General features: G+C 36.6%; 1 protein-coding gene across 1 annotated transcript in view; it reads right to left on the bottom strand.

Annotated features, from left to right (window-relative positions):
• Positions 1–3,490: 3,490 nt before the first annotated feature.
• Positions 3,491–23,177, bottom strand: part of sort1 (sortilin 1) — a 23,320-nt gene continuing 3,633 nt past the window's right edge. Inside the window, exons 2-20 of the mRNA XM_015379082.1 lie at positions 22,387–22,446; positions 22,134–22,207; positions 21,944–22,046; positions 21,692–21,853; positions 20,432–20,505; positions 17,888–17,937; positions 17,475–17,602; positions 14,785–14,929; positions 13,710–13,865; positions 11,712–11,818; positions 11,438–11,540; positions 11,177–11,345; positions 10,729–10,919; positions 10,453–10,642; positions 8,412–8,528; positions 7,550–7,658; positions 7,341–7,453; positions 7,114–7,243; positions 3,491–5,674 (exon numbers count right to left, since the gene is read on the bottom strand). Coding sequence (XP_015234568.1) covers positions 5,660–5,674; positions 7,114–7,243; positions 7,341–7,453; positions 7,550–7,658; positions 8,412–8,528; positions 10,453–10,642; positions 10,729–10,919; positions 11,177–11,345; positions 11,438–11,540; positions 11,712–11,818; positions 13,710–13,865; positions 14,785–14,929; positions 17,475–17,602; positions 17,888–17,937; positions 20,432–20,505; positions 21,692–21,853; positions 21,944–22,046; positions 22,134–22,207; positions 22,387–22,446 — 2,196 coding nt within the window. The 3' untranslated portion in view covers positions 3,491–5,659. The remainder of the gene's footprint in view (positions 5,675–7,113; positions 7,244–7,340; positions 7,454–7,549; positions 7,659–8,411; positions 8,529–10,452; positions 10,643–10,728; positions 10,920–11,176; positions 11,346–11,437; positions 11,541–11,711; positions 11,819–13,709; positions 13,866–14,784; positions 14,930–17,474; positions 17,603–17,887; positions 17,938–20,431; positions 20,506–21,691; positions 21,854–21,943; positions 22,047–22,133; positions 22,208–22,386; positions 22,447–23,177) is intronic.

Below are 23,177 nucleotides of genomic sequence, written 5' to 3'. Positions count from 1 at the left end.
ATGGAGGAAAATCTATGCAATTGAATCTTTTTTTTTCTAATTGGCCAAGACCATTTACTTCTAATAGCTTTTATAAAATGGATAAGCTCAAAAGATTCATCTCCAGTGGAAAGAAACTGATGCATGTTTTCTGTATTCAGTTCCTGCAAATCTGTCAGAACCAGATATTTTGCTTTAGAACTATTTTTTTTCGAAAATTTCTTTACTCATTTTACAAAGTCAATGCAACTGCCAACTCTCAATAGTTTGCAGATGTGGAAACTAACCAACACACTGGAGAGTCATTTAGTATTTTATGCATATTATTGCGAAATGTTTCAAATTAATTTGGGTTGCTTTAAAACTCATTATTCAGCTGATCAGCCATCTGAACTTATTTGAAGCAGGAACATACATTCACAAGCTTTACTCCTATACAGTTTATCAAAACTAATCTTTAGTCTATACCGCTATAGATGCATCATTGCAAAAAAAAAAAAATATATATATATATATATATATATATATATATATATATATATATATTAAAGTGACTTGCAAATGTGTTTTTACCCCTTAGAACCTCTCCATATTTTGTCGAACAATGACATGCCTTGATTTGAAAACCACAAACTAGAGTGTAATTGTGAAGCTGAGGAAAAGTGATGCATGATTTTCAAAAATTGTTTTTCCAAATAAAGTATAAAAACATACATGCATTATTCCAGTTCCAGTCTAACCAGTACAGCTCCTTCTCAAAATATTAGCATATTGTAAAAAAATCCTTATTTTCCATAATGTAATTATAAAACTTGAACATTCTTATATTTTAGATTCATTGCACACTAACTGAAATATTTCAGGTCTTTTATTGTCTTAATAAAGATTATTTTGGCATACAGCTCATGAAAACCCAAAATTCCTTGCTCAAAAAATTAGCATATCATGAAAAAGGTCTCTAAACGAACTATGCACCTAATCATCTGAATCAACAAATTAACTCTGCCAAAGATTCCTGAGGCCTTTAAAACTCCCAGCCTGATTAATCACTCAAAACCCCAATCATGGGTAAGACTGCCGACCTGACTGCTGTGCAGAAGGCCATTATTGACACCCTCAAGCAAGAGGGTATGACACAGAAAGATATTTCTGAACGAATAGGCTGTTCCCAGAGTGCTGTATCAAAGCACCTCAGTGGGAAGTCTCTGGGAAGGAAAAAGTGTGGCAGAAAATGCTGCACAACGATTCCAGACCTTGGAGGACCTGCGGAAGCAGTGGACTGAGTCTGGAGTAGAAACATCCAGAGCCACCGTGTGCAGGAAATGGGCTACAGGTGCCGCATTCCCCAGGTCAAGCCACTTTTGAACCAGAAGCAGCGGCAGAGGCACCTGAGCTGAGCTACAGAGAAGCAGCACTGGACTGTTGATTAGATTTGCATGTCATTTGGAAATCAAGGTGCCAGAGTCTGAAGGAAGACTGGGGAGAAGGAAATGCAAAAATGCCAGAAGTCCTGTGTCAAGTACCCACAGTCAGTTATAGTCTGGGGCGCCACATCAGCTGCTGGTGTTGGTCCACTGTGTTTTTATCAAGGGCCAGGTCAATGCAGCTAGCTATCAGGAGATTTTGGAGCACTTCATTCTTCCATATGCTGAAAAGCTTTATGGAGATGAAGATTTCATTTTTCAGCACGACCTAGCACCTGCTCACAATGCCAAAACCACTGGTAAATGGTTTACTGACCATGGTATCACTGTGCTCAATTGGCCTGCCAACTCTCCTGACCTGAACCCTATAGAGAATCTGTGGGATATTGTGAAGAGAAAGTTGAGAGACCCAAGACCCAACACTGTGGATGAGCTAAAGGCTGCTACCGAAGCACCCTGGGCCTCCATAACACCTCAGCAGTGCCACAGGCTGATTGTCTCCATGCCATGCCACATTGAAGCAATCATTTCCTGCATAAGGATTCCTCACCAAGTATTGATTGCATAACTGTACATAATTATTTGAAGGCTGGCTTTTTTTGTATTAAGAACACTTTTCTTTTATTGGTCGGATGAAATATACTAATTTTGTAAGATAGGAATTTTGGGTTTTCATGAGCTGTTTGCCAAAATCATCCATATTAAGACAATAAAAGACCTGAAATATTTCAGTTAGTGTGCAATCAATCTAAAATATATGAATGTTCATGTTTTATCATTAAATTATGGAAAATAATGAGCTTTATCAGAATATGCTAATATTTTGAGAAGGACCTGTATGCCTCTGCCAACTTTGGGCACCCAGGATTTTCCTGTATTTGGCGCCATTCATCAACTCTGATCTGCTTCTCTGTTCCGTCCATGCTGAAATAAAGTTTCTTACAGAATCAGTGAATATTAAGGACTAAATCCTCGATAAATGGGTCTCTGCACAACCACCTCCCCTCCCCTGCTCAGTGTTTAATTTGTGATAAAAGAGTTCAAATTTCATCTCACCAGAGAAGCTGCATTTTTTTTTGTCCTTTATATACACCTTATGGTAAACTTTCAAATTAAGGGTATCAGAATAAAGATTGTTAAAGGTATAGGATGTTCCTTTGATTTTCTGGGTGGATCATCTATATAAATGGTCCTCCTAATTGTAAATCATTCTGGTGATATGTTTACGTAACACCATCCTAGTTGCCCGTCCCTATTTTCACTTACCATTCTTGAATCTGTCATAGTAGAAAAATTGCAAATCTTCTTTCAGCAAGTAAACTTGCATGAGTGATGCAAACAGCAACTGTTAAACAGAGCATGCACGAGGAGAAATGGGTTTTGTGCACGCTCTCACAAGCATTTACAGCAGCAGTTATTCAAAATGACCCTTCCCAGTCAAAACCCAAAAGAAGCAAAATCCCCTCCAACTTCCAGCCACTGGCCTTCTCATGGATGTGCATATTTTTTTACTCTGACTCCACCCTCTCACTGAATTACAGTGTCAGACCAGAAGATAACGCTTCTCTTTAGATCTTAAAGAATCTTGACAAAAAATATTTTGGATGTTCATAAAGTAATTGTAGGGGACTAGCCAAGACCAGCCAAGGGCCCATCAAGGAAAAAGGGGACATTTAAAATGGCTACTATTGTAATAGGTGTTCCCTTCAGGAGCAGTTTCAGGTCTGTGCATGTGCATTTTTTTTTAAAGTGGAGAGGGCGGGTTTTTTCAAAAATACACAGAAATTCTCCACAATACCTTAAAGTATAAAGACATACAACACATTTATATGCTTCATTGACATATTGTGTTAAAGTATCTTACTACTTTGACACAACAGTACAGTACTGACCAGGAGTGACATAAACCTGAGAGTTCCTAAAAAAAACACGGACATAGAGACTCAGCTAGAGTCTCAATCTTTGGATCAAAAGGACCATTTACGACCTTGGAAATACAACACTTTAAATCTTAAGATTTTAAACCTTTAATAAACACACACAAAAATAAAATTGGTGTTCATATGAAATAACAGGTAAACACAAAAAAAGAGGAACATTACTTTATTTCCAAACCCAAAGAAATATACAGAAAAGGGAAACAGTAGTTACAAATGTTTAAACCTGAATATTTACACAACACAATGACTCTTTTGAAATCAGTACAGCAGTTTAAAAATGTAAGGAAAACATGTTTTCAACAAAATTCTTAAAGCTCCATTTAAAAGACTGTCTTCCAATGCAATGCAGCTACATAAGAACCTTTACATAAGACCACCTTATATTGTGCTAAATGTGCCAAACGGTCTGAGCCTGAACTGAATTTATTACATTTCTTTTACATATTTTTTCAGATATTTGTTAAGGAAACTAATTCAGATACTCCTCTAATTTGACTTGCAATTGGAATATGTCCAGTTTGTGATTGTTGCTGCCATTACTGTTCAAACTAACAATATGATGGAAATCGGTCAAATTCTCACACCAGGCACTTGTTTAACGACACCTACAGTAATTTACTGCAATCTGCACCAGCTGGATAAATAAAGTAAACCTATAAAATTTAAAAAACTGCAACAAAAAAATGTTTTTAAGAAAAATATGAGACATGGTTACCATGGTTACAGAAAAAAAAGCAGAAGTCAGTGTGAACCACAACCAGAAACAAACATGCTGCAGCTTATTCAACTTCCAACACGGTTTTATTTTTTACAACATTTATATAATTTAGAACCTTTTTTTTGCTTTATTTATCCTTCACCAATTTTCCTATACTTTTGGTTTTCTAGTTATTGCAAAAGATATGTCACATATTTTTTAAATTGTAGTATAAAACTGCTCAGATTATCACAAACGTGGAGCACACAAGGTTAAGGTGATCACTACTGTTAAAATAGGTTTTATTTTGGAAAAATATTCAGCGGCAAATGCTGAACTTCTAAGGGGACTTTTGTGCTTTAAGTGGTTAAAACTGCATTCAGAGTTTTAAACACATCTTTCTAAGCTTCTATTGTTTGGATTAACAAGACAACTAACAACTCTAAGAGATGTGCAGAGAAGAATAACTGTCATGCACAGACAATATGTTAATTTTTTACAAAATCTTCACAGGTTATTGCTCTAAACCTCATAGAGATGCCTTATTGCAAGAGATGCACCAATCAATCGATCGGAAATTGAAATCGGGACAATTTTCCAACGACTGGTTCTGCTTTGTGATTCAAATAGTAAAAAACTGAATTGTTATTATTATTATATTATTATTTCACTTTAACATATATCAAAAAATAGAATTCCCATAAAGGAAGGTGAATTAATTCATTAGTCTAAAGTTTTAACCCAGAAGAAAAATTAAATTAGTGGATAATCTTGTAATTTCTTCATTTCTTTTGAACTAAAAACCACCAGCTGTTTAAAATTAACATAATTAATTACATTTCATTTAATTAATTACTATGGAAAAAATTATCAGTCAAAATGGGAAGATCAAAACCCAAGGGTAGAAAAAACCTGATTGGTGCATCCCTTCTTACTTTTACACAATGCAAAGAGCTGCAGAATTGTACCTCCAACGAGATAGAAAGAAGTAAAAGAGTTTATTAATAAGCAAAAAATTAAGTTATCAGGAACGTGGAAGTATAAATACTTCCATAAAAAAACCCATTAAGACTTAGTCTGTCTGTAGGACTTAATATTAACCGGATGCCAGCTGTGGCTTTTCAGCTCTCACCAAAATGATATTTGATTAAAGACTAATAAAGAAAAAGCATTTATGGACAAGTACATGAAGAAAACAAACACAAATCCTTAAGAGGTTAAAAAAAAAAGACCTTTTCAGGAGCTCTTACAAAAGATGGAAAAAGATAGAACCCGTAAAGCAGAGATGCCTTCATACAGTTGATTAATTTATCAATCTCTGTCAGCATGTTCAGCTGTTTCCTCATGAAATAAATAACTTAAAAATTAAAACGTACTCAACAGAACAGATACCTTAAACATGTCAAGACCTCCTTCATGGTTCTCTTCAACAGTGGCTTTAAGTCTCAGGAAGCCTCCTTACATTCATTTGACTTCGCCGATGACAGCAGAGTTTCTGTCGCTGAGGCTGAAGTTTACATCAGAGGGTGAGAGGAGGAAGTAACTGGAGAGGAGAGTGATGGGAACAGCGGCTGGCTGCAGGCCAACCAGTTACCCGCTTGTTTAACAGGTGGTCCCTGCTATTCAAGCAGATCCTGCACAAACAGAAGACAGCATACCACTGAAGACAAAACCACCATGGGTAAATGAATACATCTCTTTACAAAACTAACCCCATTATCCAAGTGACCTTAATTGGTCTAAACTTTAAAATTCCATCATGCTGTAATTACAACTACCTTAGGTGTCAGATATGCAGGTTAGTGTCGTATTTCTTTGCTTTAAGTACGAATCTAGTTGAGGCGATGCTGGTTTCAAGTTACATGTTTACTCATAATATAACAAGTCAAGTCCTTCCCCAGCCTGAACAGAGAGCTGGTCTTTGAAACCCGGCCAGGATAATCAGTAGCTCCAGAGATGTAACTGGGATCACTTTACTATAGAAGTGTCTGTTTATCCTATAGTTATAAAACTTTGATATGAAGGAAAAACAATGTGTTTGCATTTGTGGACAGAATATCTTATAGGGTGCAGCTAAAATCCAGTGCAAAAACCAGTGCTGGATAACTTTTAGCCACTAGGGGAGCTGGATCTGTAACCTCCAGGTTTGGAGGCTCTTAAAACAACTGAGGGCACTGCACTGTCACAAAAGAAAACAGACTGACCACTTTGCTCCAGCAGATTGAGAAGTATTAGAGCTGTCTACTAAAACCAGGCCACAATCACCCCTCTAGATTAAATCCTACATCAGAGAACCAAAAATAATTCTAATTAGGTAAGTGTTATATGCATTTTGTTGCTCACCAACTTTGACAACTTTCAGCATTCACTCTAATGTTTAAGGTGAGGTCAAACTATCAGAAAGTGGCACCATGAGTCACATGACTCATTCAGAGAATGACGTGACCCTCTAAAGTTACATAGGCGAGTGTCAGTAGCCTTAACACCTTTACACTTTTCAAGGTTGGATACAAAGCCTTTTTCAATCCTAAAAGATTATGGTAAACAGAAACAGATCCTCGTGTTACAAAATTTAAGGAACATGTTGATTTCTCACTCAAAGTTTCTAGATGGTCAAAAAAAAAAATAATTAAACCCCAAAGAAAAAACAAAGTTAAGGCACCAGTTATTAAAAAAAACAAAACACAAAAAATGATTGCATGTGAATATTTCTTTCTTACTCTATACATGTATAAAAATAAATGCATATTTTTTTCCTCTTCTCATTATGCTACAGAAATCAATCTATTTAAAAGGCTTTTTGTTATGGATTCCAATAAGTCTACAGTATATCTTATAAAATCCTTTCATTTAAGGTCTAAAGCTTGGACTTTTTTTGCCATTTTATTATAAAAACCTGCATGCAGTCAACTTACTTATATCTATGTTATGCCTTATATTTATACTTCCTTACAATCAGAGAACAGAGGAGACTTTATACTCAGCTTATATTTAGTGTTCATGGCTGAAAACTCTGAGCCTATTTGGACGTTTGTGTGAGTTTGGTTTAGGAAAAACAAATTTTCAAACCTACCTCATCAGAGTCATCATGGAATTCTATTTTGCCATTAGGAGCATGGTTGGTTTCTAGTGGCTCATCCATCCCATCTGCTGCATTTTCCTCCACGTGCTGCTGCAGCACAGAATACCTGTGCACTACAAACCTGCAGGACACATTCAGGACATTGTCAAGACACCAAAAAAAAAAAAAAACAAGATTCAGAATGTTTGGAAATGTAATATGAACTGATATTAGCCAACCTTCCGCCGCAGACGTATTTCCTTACAAAGACCACGCCCGCTGCGATGCTCAGCACTAGGACAACGATGACTGCTAACACAATGGGCACTGACTTGGAGGAATGACCATCTGTCTGTAGAAAGTAGAAGCAGATAAAAAGGTGGGAACTACATGCTCAGAAACAGATTACCAACATATCAATAAATCAGGAAAATCTTTGCTTGCTTACCTGTAGCTCTGGAGATACCAGATCACTGACGCACCTCTTACTGAGGTCAATCTCTTTACGCTGAGGCATCTCTCCTCCCTCACATTTATCTCCGGGAATTTTCCTGTACCTTTGGGCCAAAACAGATCATATTATAATCCCCGAAAAGAACATTTGTTATAAATGGTCAAAGATCAAAGAAAAGAAAAAGGAAAGAAATAGCTAATATTTTTTATTTTATTTTATTATTTAATTGGCAACAACAAAGAACATATTTGAGTTGCATTATAAGACGTCTAACCATTATAACTTATTTAATAGTCTTAGAAATACAACATAATGGAATCCATACAATATGCATTTTTAAAACAATTTATAATAATAAAGTTTAGAAAAAGCTGTCTTCAGTGATGCAACAGCCTTCCCAATTATATAGTTATAACCCTTTTAAACCCTTATACCATTTAAAATGTACCCTCAGCTAAGTTAAATTAAAGGTTAAGCCTAAAGTTTAGTTCTAGGCAACATTCCTCCTTACCCACAAGTTTCATTGTCATCCTGATAAGCTTCCTCTCTCCTCTTTCTACATGAGAGTAACTTCCTTCTTCTAAGTTTGCCACTTTAACTACAGAATACAATTTTCTTCCTAGCAAACAGCATGATTTCTGTGCAATTCACACAGTTCCTAAAACCTAAGCAATATGCTTGCTTACATAATTTCAGAATTATACGCTAACCTGATGAAAATTTGAATCAAGTTCTAGAGAGCTAACAGGTACTGCTAATGCATATGGATACAGAGTAGAGTGTTATTCTCAATAAATGGAAAGTGACGAACCAAACTCTATTTCAAGCCAAGTTTTGACTCAGTCTGAAACCTCACCCACTGGTCTGCAGTTGCTCCTCTTTGCCGTGCAGACAGAACTCCAACACTTTGCCCTGCAGGTCAGGCTGCTCCACACACTCAGAGCTGTTCTCTTTACGCTGGTATCCAAAGTCACTGCAAACAGTCACACAAAACCAGCATGGCTTTAAACACTCTCAGTATTCATAGAGTTTTTACCTTTTCCACACCAGGTTTTGAAGTGAAAAAATAAAACAGTCACTCAGTTTGTCTTTTTTTTTTTTTTAAGTTTTTTCAAAAAAAGAAATCTGAAAAACATTTATATTGAACTTAAACCAGCTTCCCTCTCTTTGTTTGAAAAGAGCTTTCCAAAAGCCTCATCAAGGATTACCATGGAGATGATGCGCTAAGGGTGATACAGAGTTCAAATTCGGCGGATACGTCCTCCGAAGGCCAGAGTCGTCGGCTGATTACGCGATTATACTTCCCCTGTCCTTCACCAACTCCATTGGCTCCCAGTTCAATTCAGAATTCAATTTAAAATCCTTCCCTATACTTTCAAAGTCATCCATAATCTTGCTCCTCCATATCTGTCAGACCTTCTTCACATTACCACCTCCTCCCGCTCCCTTAGATCCTCCTCCTCCATCCACCTCACTGTACCCCCAGCTTGACTTGTCACCATGGGGAGCAGAGCCTTCAGCCGCTCTGCTCCCCAGCTCTGGAACTCACTTCCTCTCGACCTCCGCAGTATTGACTCTCTCTTCTTATTCAAAGCCAGACTCAAAACCCATCTGTTCCAGCTTGCTTATCTGTTAATACACTGCTCTTTTCCCTATCCATAATTGTTTTTATGTTCCTGTATTTTTGTATTTTCATCTTTCTTTTTATTTATTTTTTGTATTTTCTGTAAAGTGACCTTGAGTGTCCAGAAAGGCGCTGTTAAATAAAATGTAATATTATTATTATTATTATTATAGCGGCGCCGAGGCCTGTTCAAATTGGAAGAATCCTCGTTATACGGCCAACAAATGCAGCTTTCTTTTTGCCCGTTTTCAAGGACAGGTCCAGTGTATCCTACATAGCCTTGGGTATCCCATGATTCATTGTGAGTCAAAACAAGCCGGCTGCTCCGTGCTGAGAGGAAAAAGGTACTTGGCACCGAACAGTAGTGAATACTGCAAGTGCAATTTAATCGAACACAAGTATGTGAATAGTTCCGTCTGAAATGAATGAAAATAGTTGGTTTATTGAGTCAGATATGTGGCGGATAATGTTTGGTTTCATCTGTCCCTATATAAATGGGTTTGTCGGACATTTAGGCTCAGGTTCTAATATCCGTTTAGTGTGGGGACAATAAATCTGATTTTCATGATGACTGTACTGCTGCTAAAGCTCCTCGAAATAGCATTAGCACCCAGAACAGTAGTGAGAAGTTGGGCATCTATTCTTTGCCTGCTTTTTGTGTAAACCCATATAGTTGCTAGGCGACAGAGCGTACGGGCAATGAAAGCAGGAGAAGGTTGAACCTGTTTGAATCCATAGCGAAAACGATTCTGGCCTCCTCATTTTTACAGGCCTCCAAGGACCTGGTCCAGACAGACCGGTCCTTGGAGGACGCAGCCTCTGAAATCGAACACACACCGTATCAGGTTTCTTTTGACAGGTTAACTTGAAAGAAAACAGGATGTGACTCTTATGGCAGCTTTTCTTGCTGCTCGTTCTTTGCTTATGTGTGATTAACAGTTATCCTACTCAAAAATTCCGCCACCCGAGTGGGGAATTTCTTGAATGCTTTTCTGATTAATTGTATCCTGGCCTTTGAGTTGGTCACATCTTGGTAGGTTTGAAGTTCAGCTACAGTCCCCTCGGTTTCCAACCTAACTCTGCTTAAAACTTTTCAACAGCGTCATCATCAAAAATGTTATGCATTATAGCCCTTTTAAATATGTTCAAGTTGGTGATTGCAATGTGACAATCTGTGAAAAATCCCAGCATCAATAAGAACATCTCCAAATTGATAAGCAAGGGATATTCTGGGTTTAGACAAAAAAAAATAAACATCTGCTCTATATCTCACCACAAGAAGTCATCCAGGGTGCATGGACATGGAGTCGGCTGTGTGTTCACAATATAATCTCGTCCATTCAAGCAAACAGAGTCCTTTCTGAGCCGCAGGAATTTCTCTTTATAACCCAGCATGCAACCATCGTTGGGGTCACTGATGTCATCAGAGTGGGCCAACCATTCCACATAATCGTTATCGTCACCTAGAAACATCAGTAAAGTTTAAGAAAATCATTGAAAACATAATGAAGTCTCATTAGGAATTTTTTTTTTTAAATGAATAACTTACAGCTTCTAGTGAGAAGTTCCCTGAAGTCGATAGTGAAGGAGACCCAGTACTGGCTGATGAAGTTCTCCCTGTAGCCCCAGATGCTGACATTCATGGAACGAGCTCCTGGCTCTGATGCCAGCCCTGTAAATGAGATTGGCTCCTCTGTGAAGTTATAAACATTCCAGCACTGTCCTTCATCAGTGGAAAATCTGTAAGGAAGGATAAAGAGTAGTAAATAAAAAAGAAATCTGAATAAATAGCACAGGTTTAAGATCAAATGCATAGATGCATTGATTTCACGTTTGCATTTTCAAAAAATTGCATAATTATAAGTCTGTTTAGGACAAGGATAGTTTAAATCCTGCAGACAGAGATTGCCCAATTTATACTTTCATAGCAATCTCAAAAAGCTAGAGAAGCAGATTATCAGCTAAGGTTTTATATTTATTCTAACTGAGTTACTCACTTAATCTTGTTGATGGGTTCGCCGTTGTCCTCCACAGCTACCAGCAGCCCTCCTGAGTCCAGCATAGCATAGTGATGGGGCCCCTCAAGAGCCTTTATCCAGGTGTAGCCACCATCATCAGACACATACACATCAGACTTCAACACAGAGATGGCATCCCCGACACTGCCTGCAGGAAAATGCTCAGAGGTTGAAAAGCAATCGTTTAAAAAGATTAAAAAAAAAAACATTTCTACAATGTAATTTCAGCATGATTTTTACCATGAGCTATGATTAGACCCACAGCGTTTGGTTCTGTCAGAGGCAGCATGGGGACGCTCAGCTTCATAGCAGTGCTGTAAGCTGCATGGATGTGGAGGCTGCACTGTTGATTACAAAAGCAACACAAACTCATTTCATTATTTGGTTTCTGCAAATATCAGAATGACACACTGATGAGGATATATGTAAAAAAATAATAATAATAATAACAATAAAACTATGTTTTTTGTTTAGTTTTTTTACATAATTACAGCAATACTTTGAGAAAGTGTACCTTGTCTGGGTCCTTAGACGTAGCATCACACTTGCTGTTGACAGGTTTCCGCAGGGGAAGCCACTCTCCTCCCTGATCAAAGGACACTACAGACTGCACAGAGTTATCTGGAAACACAAACACAAGGAGAACATATTTATAGGAAGCCAAGGAACAAACTAGAAACGCTGGGTAAAAAGGGACTTGGCTTGATTTAGCTAATTTAACACATTAACAGACTGATCAACAAAGTGCAAAAGTAGTGATGAGGTTTTTTTTTTTTCTTTTTTTTTTTTTGCTTCAGCCTGAAAAACACATCTAACACTGAATGTCTAATTAAATATTTACTGCAAACACTTTTTATGGGTGCGTAATGAGGAAGAAATATCTGTGAAATATCTGTGACTGTTTTACTAAGGAGAATCTGAGGGCTGGAACACAATTTGGCTAAAGTATTTAAGGCCAGTACCAATTATTTTGTTAAAGCCCAAAACGAAAAATGCCCAAATGCAGTGAAAGAAATGCCTCCCCACCCCCCACCACAAATACAAACCGTATGCAGTTGGATTCATTCTTCCTTTCTGTAAAAGTCCTAAATAAAATCTTTTACAACCACTTAATTTAATCAGAAAAAAGGACCATTGTCTTGTTGAAAATCAGACTTTATTTTTTTTTTTCTGAAAACTTTAGTGAAGAAACATCACCAAGAAAATCAAGGAACAAACAGATCAGGGAAAAGGTTGAGATGAGTTTTAAAGTAATCAGGTTATATAATGCTATCAAACACTTTGAGCATCTAGGAAAGCTCTTTTCAATATGTCATCTGAAAAGAAAAGAACACGGTACAACAACACATCGTCGTCCAGCTAAAATTAAAGGCCTGGCAAGGAGAGCAATAGAGAAGCAGTGAAGAAACACACGGGAATGCTGGTGAGGTGAAAACAAAAGTTAAGGTAGATACGATTTAAACTAGCCTTGTGCTGTTCCCCGATTCCTGCTAAATATTCAAGTCTATCATTATGATCAACTTGCTCAAATGCAGCTCTGAGATCTAACAGGACAAGTACAGATACAAGTCCATTATCTGAGGCCATGAGAATATCATTAGCAATTTCCACCAGAGCCATTTCGGTGCTATGATGAAATCTAAAGCCAAACTGAAACTCTTTAAACAATTAATTAAGGTGTAAGTGGTCACACAGTTGCTTAGCAACGTTTTTTTTGTTTTGAATAAGAAAGGAAGATTGGATATAGGTATATAATTTACCAAGTCATCTGGGTCAAGAGACGGTTTCTTAAACAGTCCAAATAAAGAAAAGATTTTATGGTTACCTCAGATTCTGCCTCACCTTCCAGAGATAAACCAGTTATATTTAAAGGTGTGCTAATGATTTTATCTTTAATATAATCAATGGATGGTTCAACAGAGCTATGGCTCTGGGTGAGTTTGGCAACTTTATTAAAAAGATATCTAGGATTTTTCTTATTCTCCTCTGTTAAAGAGGAAAATATGCTGCTATTGCTCTACAAAGGGTCATCAACTAAAGCAGTAAACTGTTTTTCCAGACTAGGTAGGATTCCTGTAGGCATGTAGAGCGCCATTTTCTCTCCAGTTTCCTAGCCTTCAGTTTAGAAGTCTGCAGCTCTGCAATAAACTAAGGAGATATTTTTCTATTTCAAATGGGCTACTTTATGTAGAGCAGTATGCAGAGAACTAGTAACCCAATCAACAAAGTAAGGAAGAGTTGTGAGGAAATACTGTTATTTCCTGATGTAGTGGTTGAGAAATAGTCCAAACGGCTTGTAGCTCAATTGGAGAAATAGTTGGTTTTCCAAATTCACTAAGTTTACAAGCACATGCCTCAGGTTTGGTTTTTTTACTAGCAAAAGCACTTCACAACTAAACTATATTTTGTGTTGTAATATTACATAAAAACATAGGAAAAGTCCTGAAATGCGAGATAATGCGTGAACCAATTTGTTTGAGATATGCTGCACATCGTATGGGATAAAAGGTACCTTCTGCCAAGATGCTGGTGATAAAGACTCCTCGCAGTGAAGTGACGTTGGTGAAGTCAGTGTCACCCCCTGTAGCTGTATAAAGGTGACGCTCCAGCGACTTGGAGTAAACTGTTCCTCGATCATCCGAAACATAAATTGTACCAAAACCAGTATCTAAAAAAAAAAAAAAAGATCACACAGGTCTTTATTAACATCTGAAGTGGGTATTTAGGAGCTACAAACTGATATGCAGGAATGTTTAAAAGACATCAACTCATAAAGCAGTTCACACAGCAGACTAGAGGGACCCAAATCAGATTTTTTTGCCCATATGCGACCTGTAGCTGATGTTTTAATGAGAGTCTGAACAACACATATCTGATTTTTTCCCAATGCAACCCAGGCCATTTGCTATGTGGTCCTGAGTCCGATACGATCTTTTCAAATGACACCTGTGTCTGAATGGCCAGTTCACATTCATCTGACCTGAAAGTCATTAATACTCAACAAAGGTCACTTCTTGCTGTGCAGAAGCAGGAAGAAAAACAACAAAAATGGCGGATGATAATGCGGAGAGCAGTCCTCATTTTCAATCCTCTTGAAAAGATTGTATTGTGAATGCACTGGCTGAGGTTGGGAAAGAAATGAAAGACGGCTACGTGCGCTCCAGCACTACCATCCATGCTTCTTTAAACACAGAGCACGCTCTCTCGTGATGTCATTGCATCCTCTTCTGAATGCAGATCACATACAAGTCGCATATATTTGGAAATGTGAACAACCACGCAAAAGAATCAGATTTCACAAAAAAAATAAAAAATAAAATCGGAATTGAGCATTAAGGCCTGCAGTGTGAACGTAGCCTTAGTATCATGAGGATCAATCAAGGTGTAGTTTCGGGATTCAAAAATGTTCCCAATAAGGATTAAAAGTTTTAATGTCCTAAAAGTGTCAGAAAAACAAGTAATAGCTACATAATTTACTGGTGCAAGTTAAAGCTGATATGAACATGCCATCAGTTGGACCATCACTTCCACAGGACAATGTGCCATTATAATGATAGGTGAACATCTGAGTTACTGTGTGCTCTGACCTCCAGGCTCATCAACGTGCATGAAAACCATATCGTCGTTTGCTGCCAGTATGGAGTAGAACTGCTCATGACCAACAGGAGGCAGCTGAGCCATGTTCCAGCTCTCACCCTGGTCAACAGACACGTGAATCATTCTAAGAGTTCCCTGTTCGAACAGAGAAGCAGAAATGGGAAGAATGCAGATCAGATTAGAGCAAATTAAATGGAACCAAACATTTGAAGAGCTTCTCCTATTCGGCTGTCTTCAGTTTTGCAGCTAGCAGTTTGTTTGCTTCTTTTTCATGACCAACATAAAGCGTGTGAGGAAAAAAAGCCACAAGGCAGAGGAGAACTCAGCCAAAGCAGCAGCAGTGAGAGGTTGTTTGAAATATATAACAAAGTGGCATCCACTATTTGACATCCTTGTTTTATAGGGATGTCAAAATAAATATTTGCATACAATACCTACCAAACTCGATTCACTTAAAGATATTTAAAAGTTCAGTCAGCCCACAGTGGCGAGTATTTATTTGTGCTACATTTCCGAAAAAAAAATAAATGAAAAACCTCCATCATATTTCTCCCATTTTTCCAACCCTTAATTGGTTCTCTACTAAATCCATCTATAATAGCTATCCCATTTTTTTCCTATGCTGGTCTCTTGTATAAAATGGCAGACATGATAAGTAGCTTAAACCGGTTTTCAAGCAAAAAAAAGTACACCTCAAAATGTGATCTTCACAGTCAGTTAATATGATCCTACTTTCAAATATTTTGTTGTTGTTTCAAGCAGCAGACCACCGCATACAGGTGGGTGATATGGTTGGAAATCCTCAGTGAGAGCTTCCATAACCTGCCAGGGTGTCGGGGATTTCCTGCTGTTGTCCGTAGTGGTGGAAAGTGAATATATAGCGACTATATAGGTTTATTGTAAAAACTGAAAATAAATCAAATTCCTAACTGGCAGGTCCCAGTGGAGTTTACTCTTACATATGTATCCATCTTTTAATAAACTTATACTGACAGCGTTGTGGGAGGAAAGATCACCTCTTAGATGCAGAGCCTGTCTCTTCATCTAAGCTGTGATCAATCAGCTTCTCCGATTGGTTGCTTTATTGAGTTGCAAAAATTCTGATTTCCCAACTTCATTGCTAAAAATGAACCATAGGAATTTCCTTTACATAGACTCTATAAGTAAACCAGACACATTTGACACTGAAACACGTTGGGTGTGAATGCACGGTTAGAGTGGAAAGTTATTTGAGCTAATTATTTTGTTAGTTGTCAACTGCCTGTTTTCTGAAAAAAAAGAGAGAACAAAATGTTTTCCAATTACATAAAAGTATAAGTAAGATAGGCCTTTTTTCCAATATATCAATAGGCCAGAGACATTGGAAAACAAGAACATGAGATATAAGAGTAGTTGTTTTAAACCAATAAGGGAAAACTAGGTTTTTATACTGCAAACAGCTATAACTCCATTACAAAAATAGGTTCATATTTCACTGACTGTAAATAAAAGATCTAAAAAAAAATTATCCATGACCTTTTGACTTTATATTTTAGTCACCCTGAACTGAGCTCCAAGTCTAAGGAGTTTCAACAGACTAAGTTGTAACAGAAAAAGTATTCTAACATTAACACTATAAACATTTAGATATATATTGCAACGAATGCTCCAGGTTTGACCAGCAGTGGCAGTTAGGCATCAATAGTCAACAGCCCTTCTATTTCACAATACAAGTGAGCTAAAAAATTCCTGCAAATGCTCTGTCATGAAGGCATGCACTCACTGTACAAGTCTCACCTTATTGCACATAATACGTCTCTTGTTTTTTGTTTTTGTTTTCTGGGAGTTTAATTACAATAAAACAGTGATTAACTGGTGAAGATATTCAGCCCTTTATAGGAGCTAATTTGCTCTAATGCTTAAGAGTGTTGTATAGTATGCTTTATTTGACAAGCCAGTAGCAAAATATACAAGGTCTGACCTCTAGTCAACTTTTTCCGACAAGATTTGGAGCAAGATATTTTAATTTATTTTCACTTTGAAGATCAGCCAAACAGAACTGCTACAGTGAGCTTTTTCAGGGTTATCATTTAGAAACAAATGGCACACTTTATTATTTAGTTATTAGTTATTTCAGAGGGACCTCAGAGGAGGCCGTATTTCTGTATGTTTGCAAAAGAGTTCGAGATTTCAACCTTTTGTCTGAATGTTAACCTCTCTACCTGCGTTTCCTTTAAACAAGCATATTTCCTGGATTGAGCATTCTTTCTTTTTCTTTGGAACAACATGCTACCAGACATTTGTTTTATAAAAAACATCAAAAATGCAGTTTTTGTCAATAAAACAGGCTGTTATTTATCCACAGCCATGAAGGTGGTTGGTTGAAGGTGTAATGACTCATAGCTTGTTATTTCCAAATTGAGTTTGGTTTTAAATTACTTGTCCAAATACTGTTGACCATTCTGATCATGTTATTTCTATAATTTTCAAAGGGATAAACACATTGAATCCAAATATATTCTCCTTGAGGATAGCATGAAAGATGGTTCTAATTAACAAATGCAATATGAAATATTTACTTTGTCAATACTTCGTCTTTTAAAATTCTCTTTCAGGTTCATATGACAAGCTCTGTTCTTCCTCATATGCAACACTGGTATATTACCTAACAGCCTTAAAAAAAAGTCAATTTCATACTAACCTTTCCAGTCATTACTGAAGCAAAGAGGAAGCGTCCACCCAGACCAAAAGAGAAGATCTTTGTGGCAACAGTCTTGATGGTTTTACCCAAATCTGTGGTTCTCCTCAGCTCTAACATTCCTCTATCACCTAAACCATTCAGGCAGGACATGAACAAAAGTGCATTAAAAATATACATGCAGCTTTGAGACCAAATCCATAAGGGTTGATTGCCTTTTCTTACATTAACTTCTGCTGTCTTAATATAAATAGTAATGTCAGCCTTTTTAGTTAATCCTGTTTTTTTAAATAATTTAGCCGATCCTATAATATTTTAAAGAGTTCAAATTACATGCATGAAAAATAAAAAAAGAATTGGTGAACTGTCAGAATCCAGATTGTGTAGATTTAAATTTTACTTTGAGAGAAACTCACCGCAAGATCCATTCTGGTTGGTAGTAAAGAAAATGCTATTTTTCTTCCCCCTACATAGAGAGGCAGATAAAAGAAAAGATGGTTAAGAATACATGAGGATGAGAGTTATTCACAGCTTTTTAATTGAGTAATTAACTTAAGGATAAACAAATGTTCGACTTGATTTCAGAGAAATTTCTTAAGATGATCTAGCTGCACATATGTTCAAACCTTAAAAACATTTCTACATTTTGTGACATCAGTCATAAACATCAATGTTGAAATAATACACTTATTATTCCTTGTCAATTAATAGTTTATCAGAATACAATTTCCTCCATCCAATTCATTGATAATGCCTGTAGATGGACCTTCTTTAAGTGTTGTAATGTGGTCACAATCCAAACAAGGGAGCTGCGTTTCCCTCTTTAGTGGGCCCAGATCTTTATAGATGAAAGAAAAAAAATCCTGGTGGAGATTCCAGATCAAAATTCCAAATGAAGTCTGGTGCAGGACTTTTTTTCAACTGTTCATTACCGACTAAGATGCAAAATGTAATTCATTCTTAGCAACCAAAAATGACATGCAACGTGATAGAAAAATACATCATATCAATAAAAACGGTTGATTGTGAGGGCTTTTGTAAGTTAACGCACTTCATAGAGCCAAACATTTAACATTAGTTCGAGAGTTACCGGAACCACCAGTTTAGAAGAACAGCAAACAGCACAAAGTTTCACCCTCAAATAGAGAAGAGGATTTCCCAGAAAAAAAGAGAACAATATTACAGATAGCATCTGCTTCATCTTTTTAAATCTCTGTTCTTTAAGAAAAGGATCACTTATTAATCATTAGTCAATGGATTAAGATGAACTTATTACTTGATCATTTGCATCCCTGTTTCAGTCCATTTTGTTGGGATTTTATGTCGTATCTCAACACAATCCCGTTTTTAATGAAAAGACTGGTTTGCTTCTGCATCCCATACTTTCGATTTGAAACTACAAACTGAAATATCTGGAAAAGGTTTCATTCAAATTTTTACACTTGAAGGTACAGTGGAGGACTTTCTTTTTCTGGGTGGATCGTCAAAGTAAGTGGTCCTCCTAATTGTCAATCATTCTGGTGACATGTTTGTGTAAGGCCGTCCTATGTGCTCGTCCCCATTTTCACTTACTGACATAGTGGAAAAGTTGCAAATCTTCTTTTGGAAAGTAAGCTTGTATGAGCGATGCAGCCATCAAATTTAAAAAGAGCATGCATGAGGAGAAATGGGCTTGTGCATTCTCTTGCACACGTTTAATAGGTGTTCCTCCTCGGGAGCAGGTACAGGGTTGTGCATGTGCATTTTTTTTTCTATAGTTGAGAGGCCGGGTCTTTTTAAAAATTCATGAAAATCCTCCACTATACCTTTATAGATTGAAATATTTGCCCCTTTTTTCTGCGCAAAATGGACTCTCCCGCTGGAAATCAAGCATCTGACCCACACTGATTCTTTTCCAGCCTCTAACAGGTTTTCTTGTTGAATGATCCTTTATTTAGTTTCATTCATCTTCCTATCAACTCTCCTATTCAACCCTACAAGAAAAAAACTCCCCCAACCATCATGTGACCACTTAACACTCTCAATAAAGGACACATTTATGAAGGGCACAGCTAATAGTTGTCATGTTGTTAGATTTGCCTGCCTGACCTTTGCAGCTTCTGCAGGGCCACCATTAGCCTCTTGGCTGCTTTTCTGATGAATGCTCTCCTTCCCTTGTCACCTTAAGGGCAAGTTAGTTCTTGGTAAGTTTGCGTTAGCACCATCTTAATTACATTCAAGGTGACTTCATTTAGTAATGAGGTCACAGATAAAGGTCATAAGAAGTATATGATTTGATCTAGCAGTAACAGAATGATTGGAGAATCAACACAGGAGCAAACTACCTAATTCAAATTCATTTTTGTAAAAAAGTATGGACATAAAATGTACTTTCTTTACTCCTGCACCTTGCCCACTAATGATAAAACTTTCCATCACTAGCGAAAGGCCCACAAATCGCGCATATACTTCACTTGTTTTTTGGGGGGTTTTTTTGCACCTGTATTTCAGTACTCCTTGCACACACAAAGCAACCCTGGAAACGAAACTAAAATGCTTCAAAGTTTACAAAGAGATAAGTACCAGGAAATATGTTTAAAAAAAACAACAACATTGGGCTCTAAAAGGGCTTGGTCACAGCTTTGTGATCCAATTTCCCTTCATGTTTAGCAATTACTACAAACTATTTAAACCATGTCAAAATACAGTAAAAGGCTTCAACATTATAAAGTTCAAATCCTTATTTTCCACCTAAACTATCAGCAAAGGCGATCATGTGAGAATAACTTAAACACATTCAACATTTTGAAACCACACTGGGCCTAGGGTTGCAAAAAGATTGCCTTAGACCACAGCAGTGAAAATAGGAACTGAACCTTCTTCCTATTCTGAGGCCTAAAACCAGATAACAGCACTTTAAAAGCTTCGTAACATAAAACTATTTGGGATTTCAGTTTAGTTTAACACCAACTGTGTCTCACCATTTAAAAAGGCACACGTTGTTGTGAATCTTCTTCCAGCTCTGTCCAAAATCTTCAGAAAGCCAAAGTTCATGCTGAAAACGGAATTAAATATTAACTTAGGTTCACACATTAGTTTATGGACCAGCTCATAATCTCTAAAGTCACGTTAATAAATAAACACTAAGCAAAGAAACTGAACTGGCAATTCATCTTCTTGGTTTAAGTCTTCTCAAATATATATAAGCTTTAAATAAATATATATAACCTTTTCAAACGGTAAATATAATACAGAACTACATTAGATATGAAAAATATAAATCAATATAAAACTTTGGGGGATTTAATGCTCTAACTAGATATTTAAAGGTTCAAATGTTTCACTAGAAATGCTATTTTTTCCAATTTGAAAATGGGTTCAGAGGAATTAGTCAAATGATCTTAATATAATCTCGAAATTTCTCTAGAGAATCAGGAAGTAACTGATCACTTACTAATGGTTTCTAGACTATTTTTAAACTGTGCTTTTAAAATGTTATGTTTAATTTTTTTTTCCTTTTACTTTTAATAACGATTAGAACCGTTTACATTTTAAAAACAATATTCACAGTATTTAGTCTCTGCAATAAATAAAACCTGAAGTGTTGATCACATTATTTTGGCAAAACAGAAAGCAGTTCTCACCAGAGATTTAAGCTAGTGACCAAAGGAAGGGCAGTTTAATTTTTAAAGATCCTGTTACAAGTTCAGTTTAAACAAATCATTTTATGAGTTATTACAGGGCTATTTCTTTAAATCTTTCAACATCATTTACTTCTGAATTAGACAGATATTTAACATCAAGGCTATGCTGCTTTGAAACGCATTCAAAAATTGATTAAGTGTGGCTTAGTTGTGTAAAAGAAAGGAAATTAATTCATTAATAGAAATCAATACTATTAGCTAGAACCGTTATGGTATTTTCAGGTTTTGGCAACAAGCCATTTGCTTCTCTGCTATATTTACCAATATGTTATTTCCCTTTAATAAATAATGTACATTAAATCTAATTGGTTTTATATTCATTTTAATTCAATTACCTTTGCTCTAATACAAAGATCTCCCTTTGGTTAAAAAAAAACATGTCCAAACTAAAAAAAATTCAAAATAAACTGCTTTTCTGTGGGTTTTTTTGTTTAGAGAGAAAGTTGTGTTTAAAACTTAAACCATTTTTGGTTTCAGCATTATAATTAACGAATTAACTTGGTTTTCCTACCAAAGTCTTCAGTATGCACGTCTTACCCTGGTGCTGAGGACTGCCAGCACATTTGAGTTCTCCGGATTGTATGAGATCTGCATCAGGGGATTGAAAGGCAAGTCCAGGTGGGTGAAGGTTTTTCCAAAGTCCATGGAAACAAAAAGCCGATACCCATCACCTCCAGAGACTTCAGCGGTCAGGATCACCTAAAAGCAAGGGTCCAAATATTACTGTTTAGAGCCGATTGCAGCTGTTCTCTCCGTATAAATGAATTAAAAAACAGGGATTTGGCGTACTTTGCCTGAATTCTCAGGGCCGATTGCTATACCAAACTCTGTTAATATGAAGGTGCTGTTGATTAAGTTGGTCACATCATCAAACGTCTTCCCGTAGTTCTCACTAGCAGAGAAGAAAATGCAAGAACCAAGAGATGAAATCTGCTGCTCACCATGCAAACTTTGCAACAGGTAAGCTTACAAGACCTACCTACGGTAGAGTTTGGATTGACCGAATCTTAACATGAAGAAAGGCACCTGAAAGGTAGTCAAAGCCAAAATGACCTGCAAAGAATAAAGGTTAAACTTTAGGAAATTAGGAGACATCTATCATCTAGCAGTAATATTTTACAACATACTTTGATGTTGCAAAAATAGCTGTAAAGATTGCAAAGCACATTATCTTACACCTAAAGAACCAACCATTTTTTACCTAATCCTGTCCCGATGTTTACAACACTTACCCCTGTTCCATCTCCAACCCAGGCCAGTGACACTGAGCCGCTCAGGTCGTTGAACATGAACTGAAGAAAATAAAACAAACAGTGATTAAAGAGGTAAATTGATGTGGCAGTAATGTAAATATAGACTATTACATAGTGATTAAGTATAACTTCAAAATCCAAAATGGTTTCTCTTTTATCGAACTCAGTGATAGCAGCAGAATAAATATTCACTTGTCTTTATGATTTAAAACAGTACGAAAAAACAATTAGACAACCTCCTTTAGTAAACATGTAAATACAGTATATAAATAGAAGTACCGTATTTACCGGACTATAAGTAAACCCAGAGTATAAGTCACAACATCCATTATAAAAAGTAAAAAATATCCATAAAGAAGTCGCACTGGGCAATATGTTGCAGGACATACACTATGCTAACTTTCCAGGGTAAGTTTAGATTATAATATGGGGATGGCCAAAGGTATATATATGGCTAGGGCTGAAAGAATTTGTCAGGTTTATTTAATGATGATTAAAAAATGTATGTGTGCTTATGAATCATTTGTGCAAGGGGGATGCTGCTCTGTGTCTTATGATGCAGTCAGGAGAATTCTGATCAATTGATTATTGAAATAATCATTAACTGATTTGGAAATCGATTAATCGCTAGCTGGAGTAAAGCGACTCTAAAACTTGCCTTTAGCTGACAGAGCATCCCACTTAGAGCATTCATTATACCAAAATTCTAAAAAAAAATTCAAAAATAAAAAAAATAATAAAAAAAAAAAAATAATTTACAGATTGATAAA

This window comes from Cyprinodon variegatus, unplaced genomic scaffold (genome assembly GCF_000732505.1).
Source record: "Cyprinodon variegatus isolate N-32 unplaced genomic scaffold, C_variegatus-1.0 Scaffold185, whole genome shotgun sequence".
NCBI lineage: Eukaryota > Metazoa > Chordata > Actinopteri > Cyprinodontiformes > Cyprinodontidae > Cyprinodon > Cyprinodon variegatus.
Note: the sequence above shows the minus strand (reverse complement) of the source record. Positions and strands in the feature narration are given on the sequence as shown.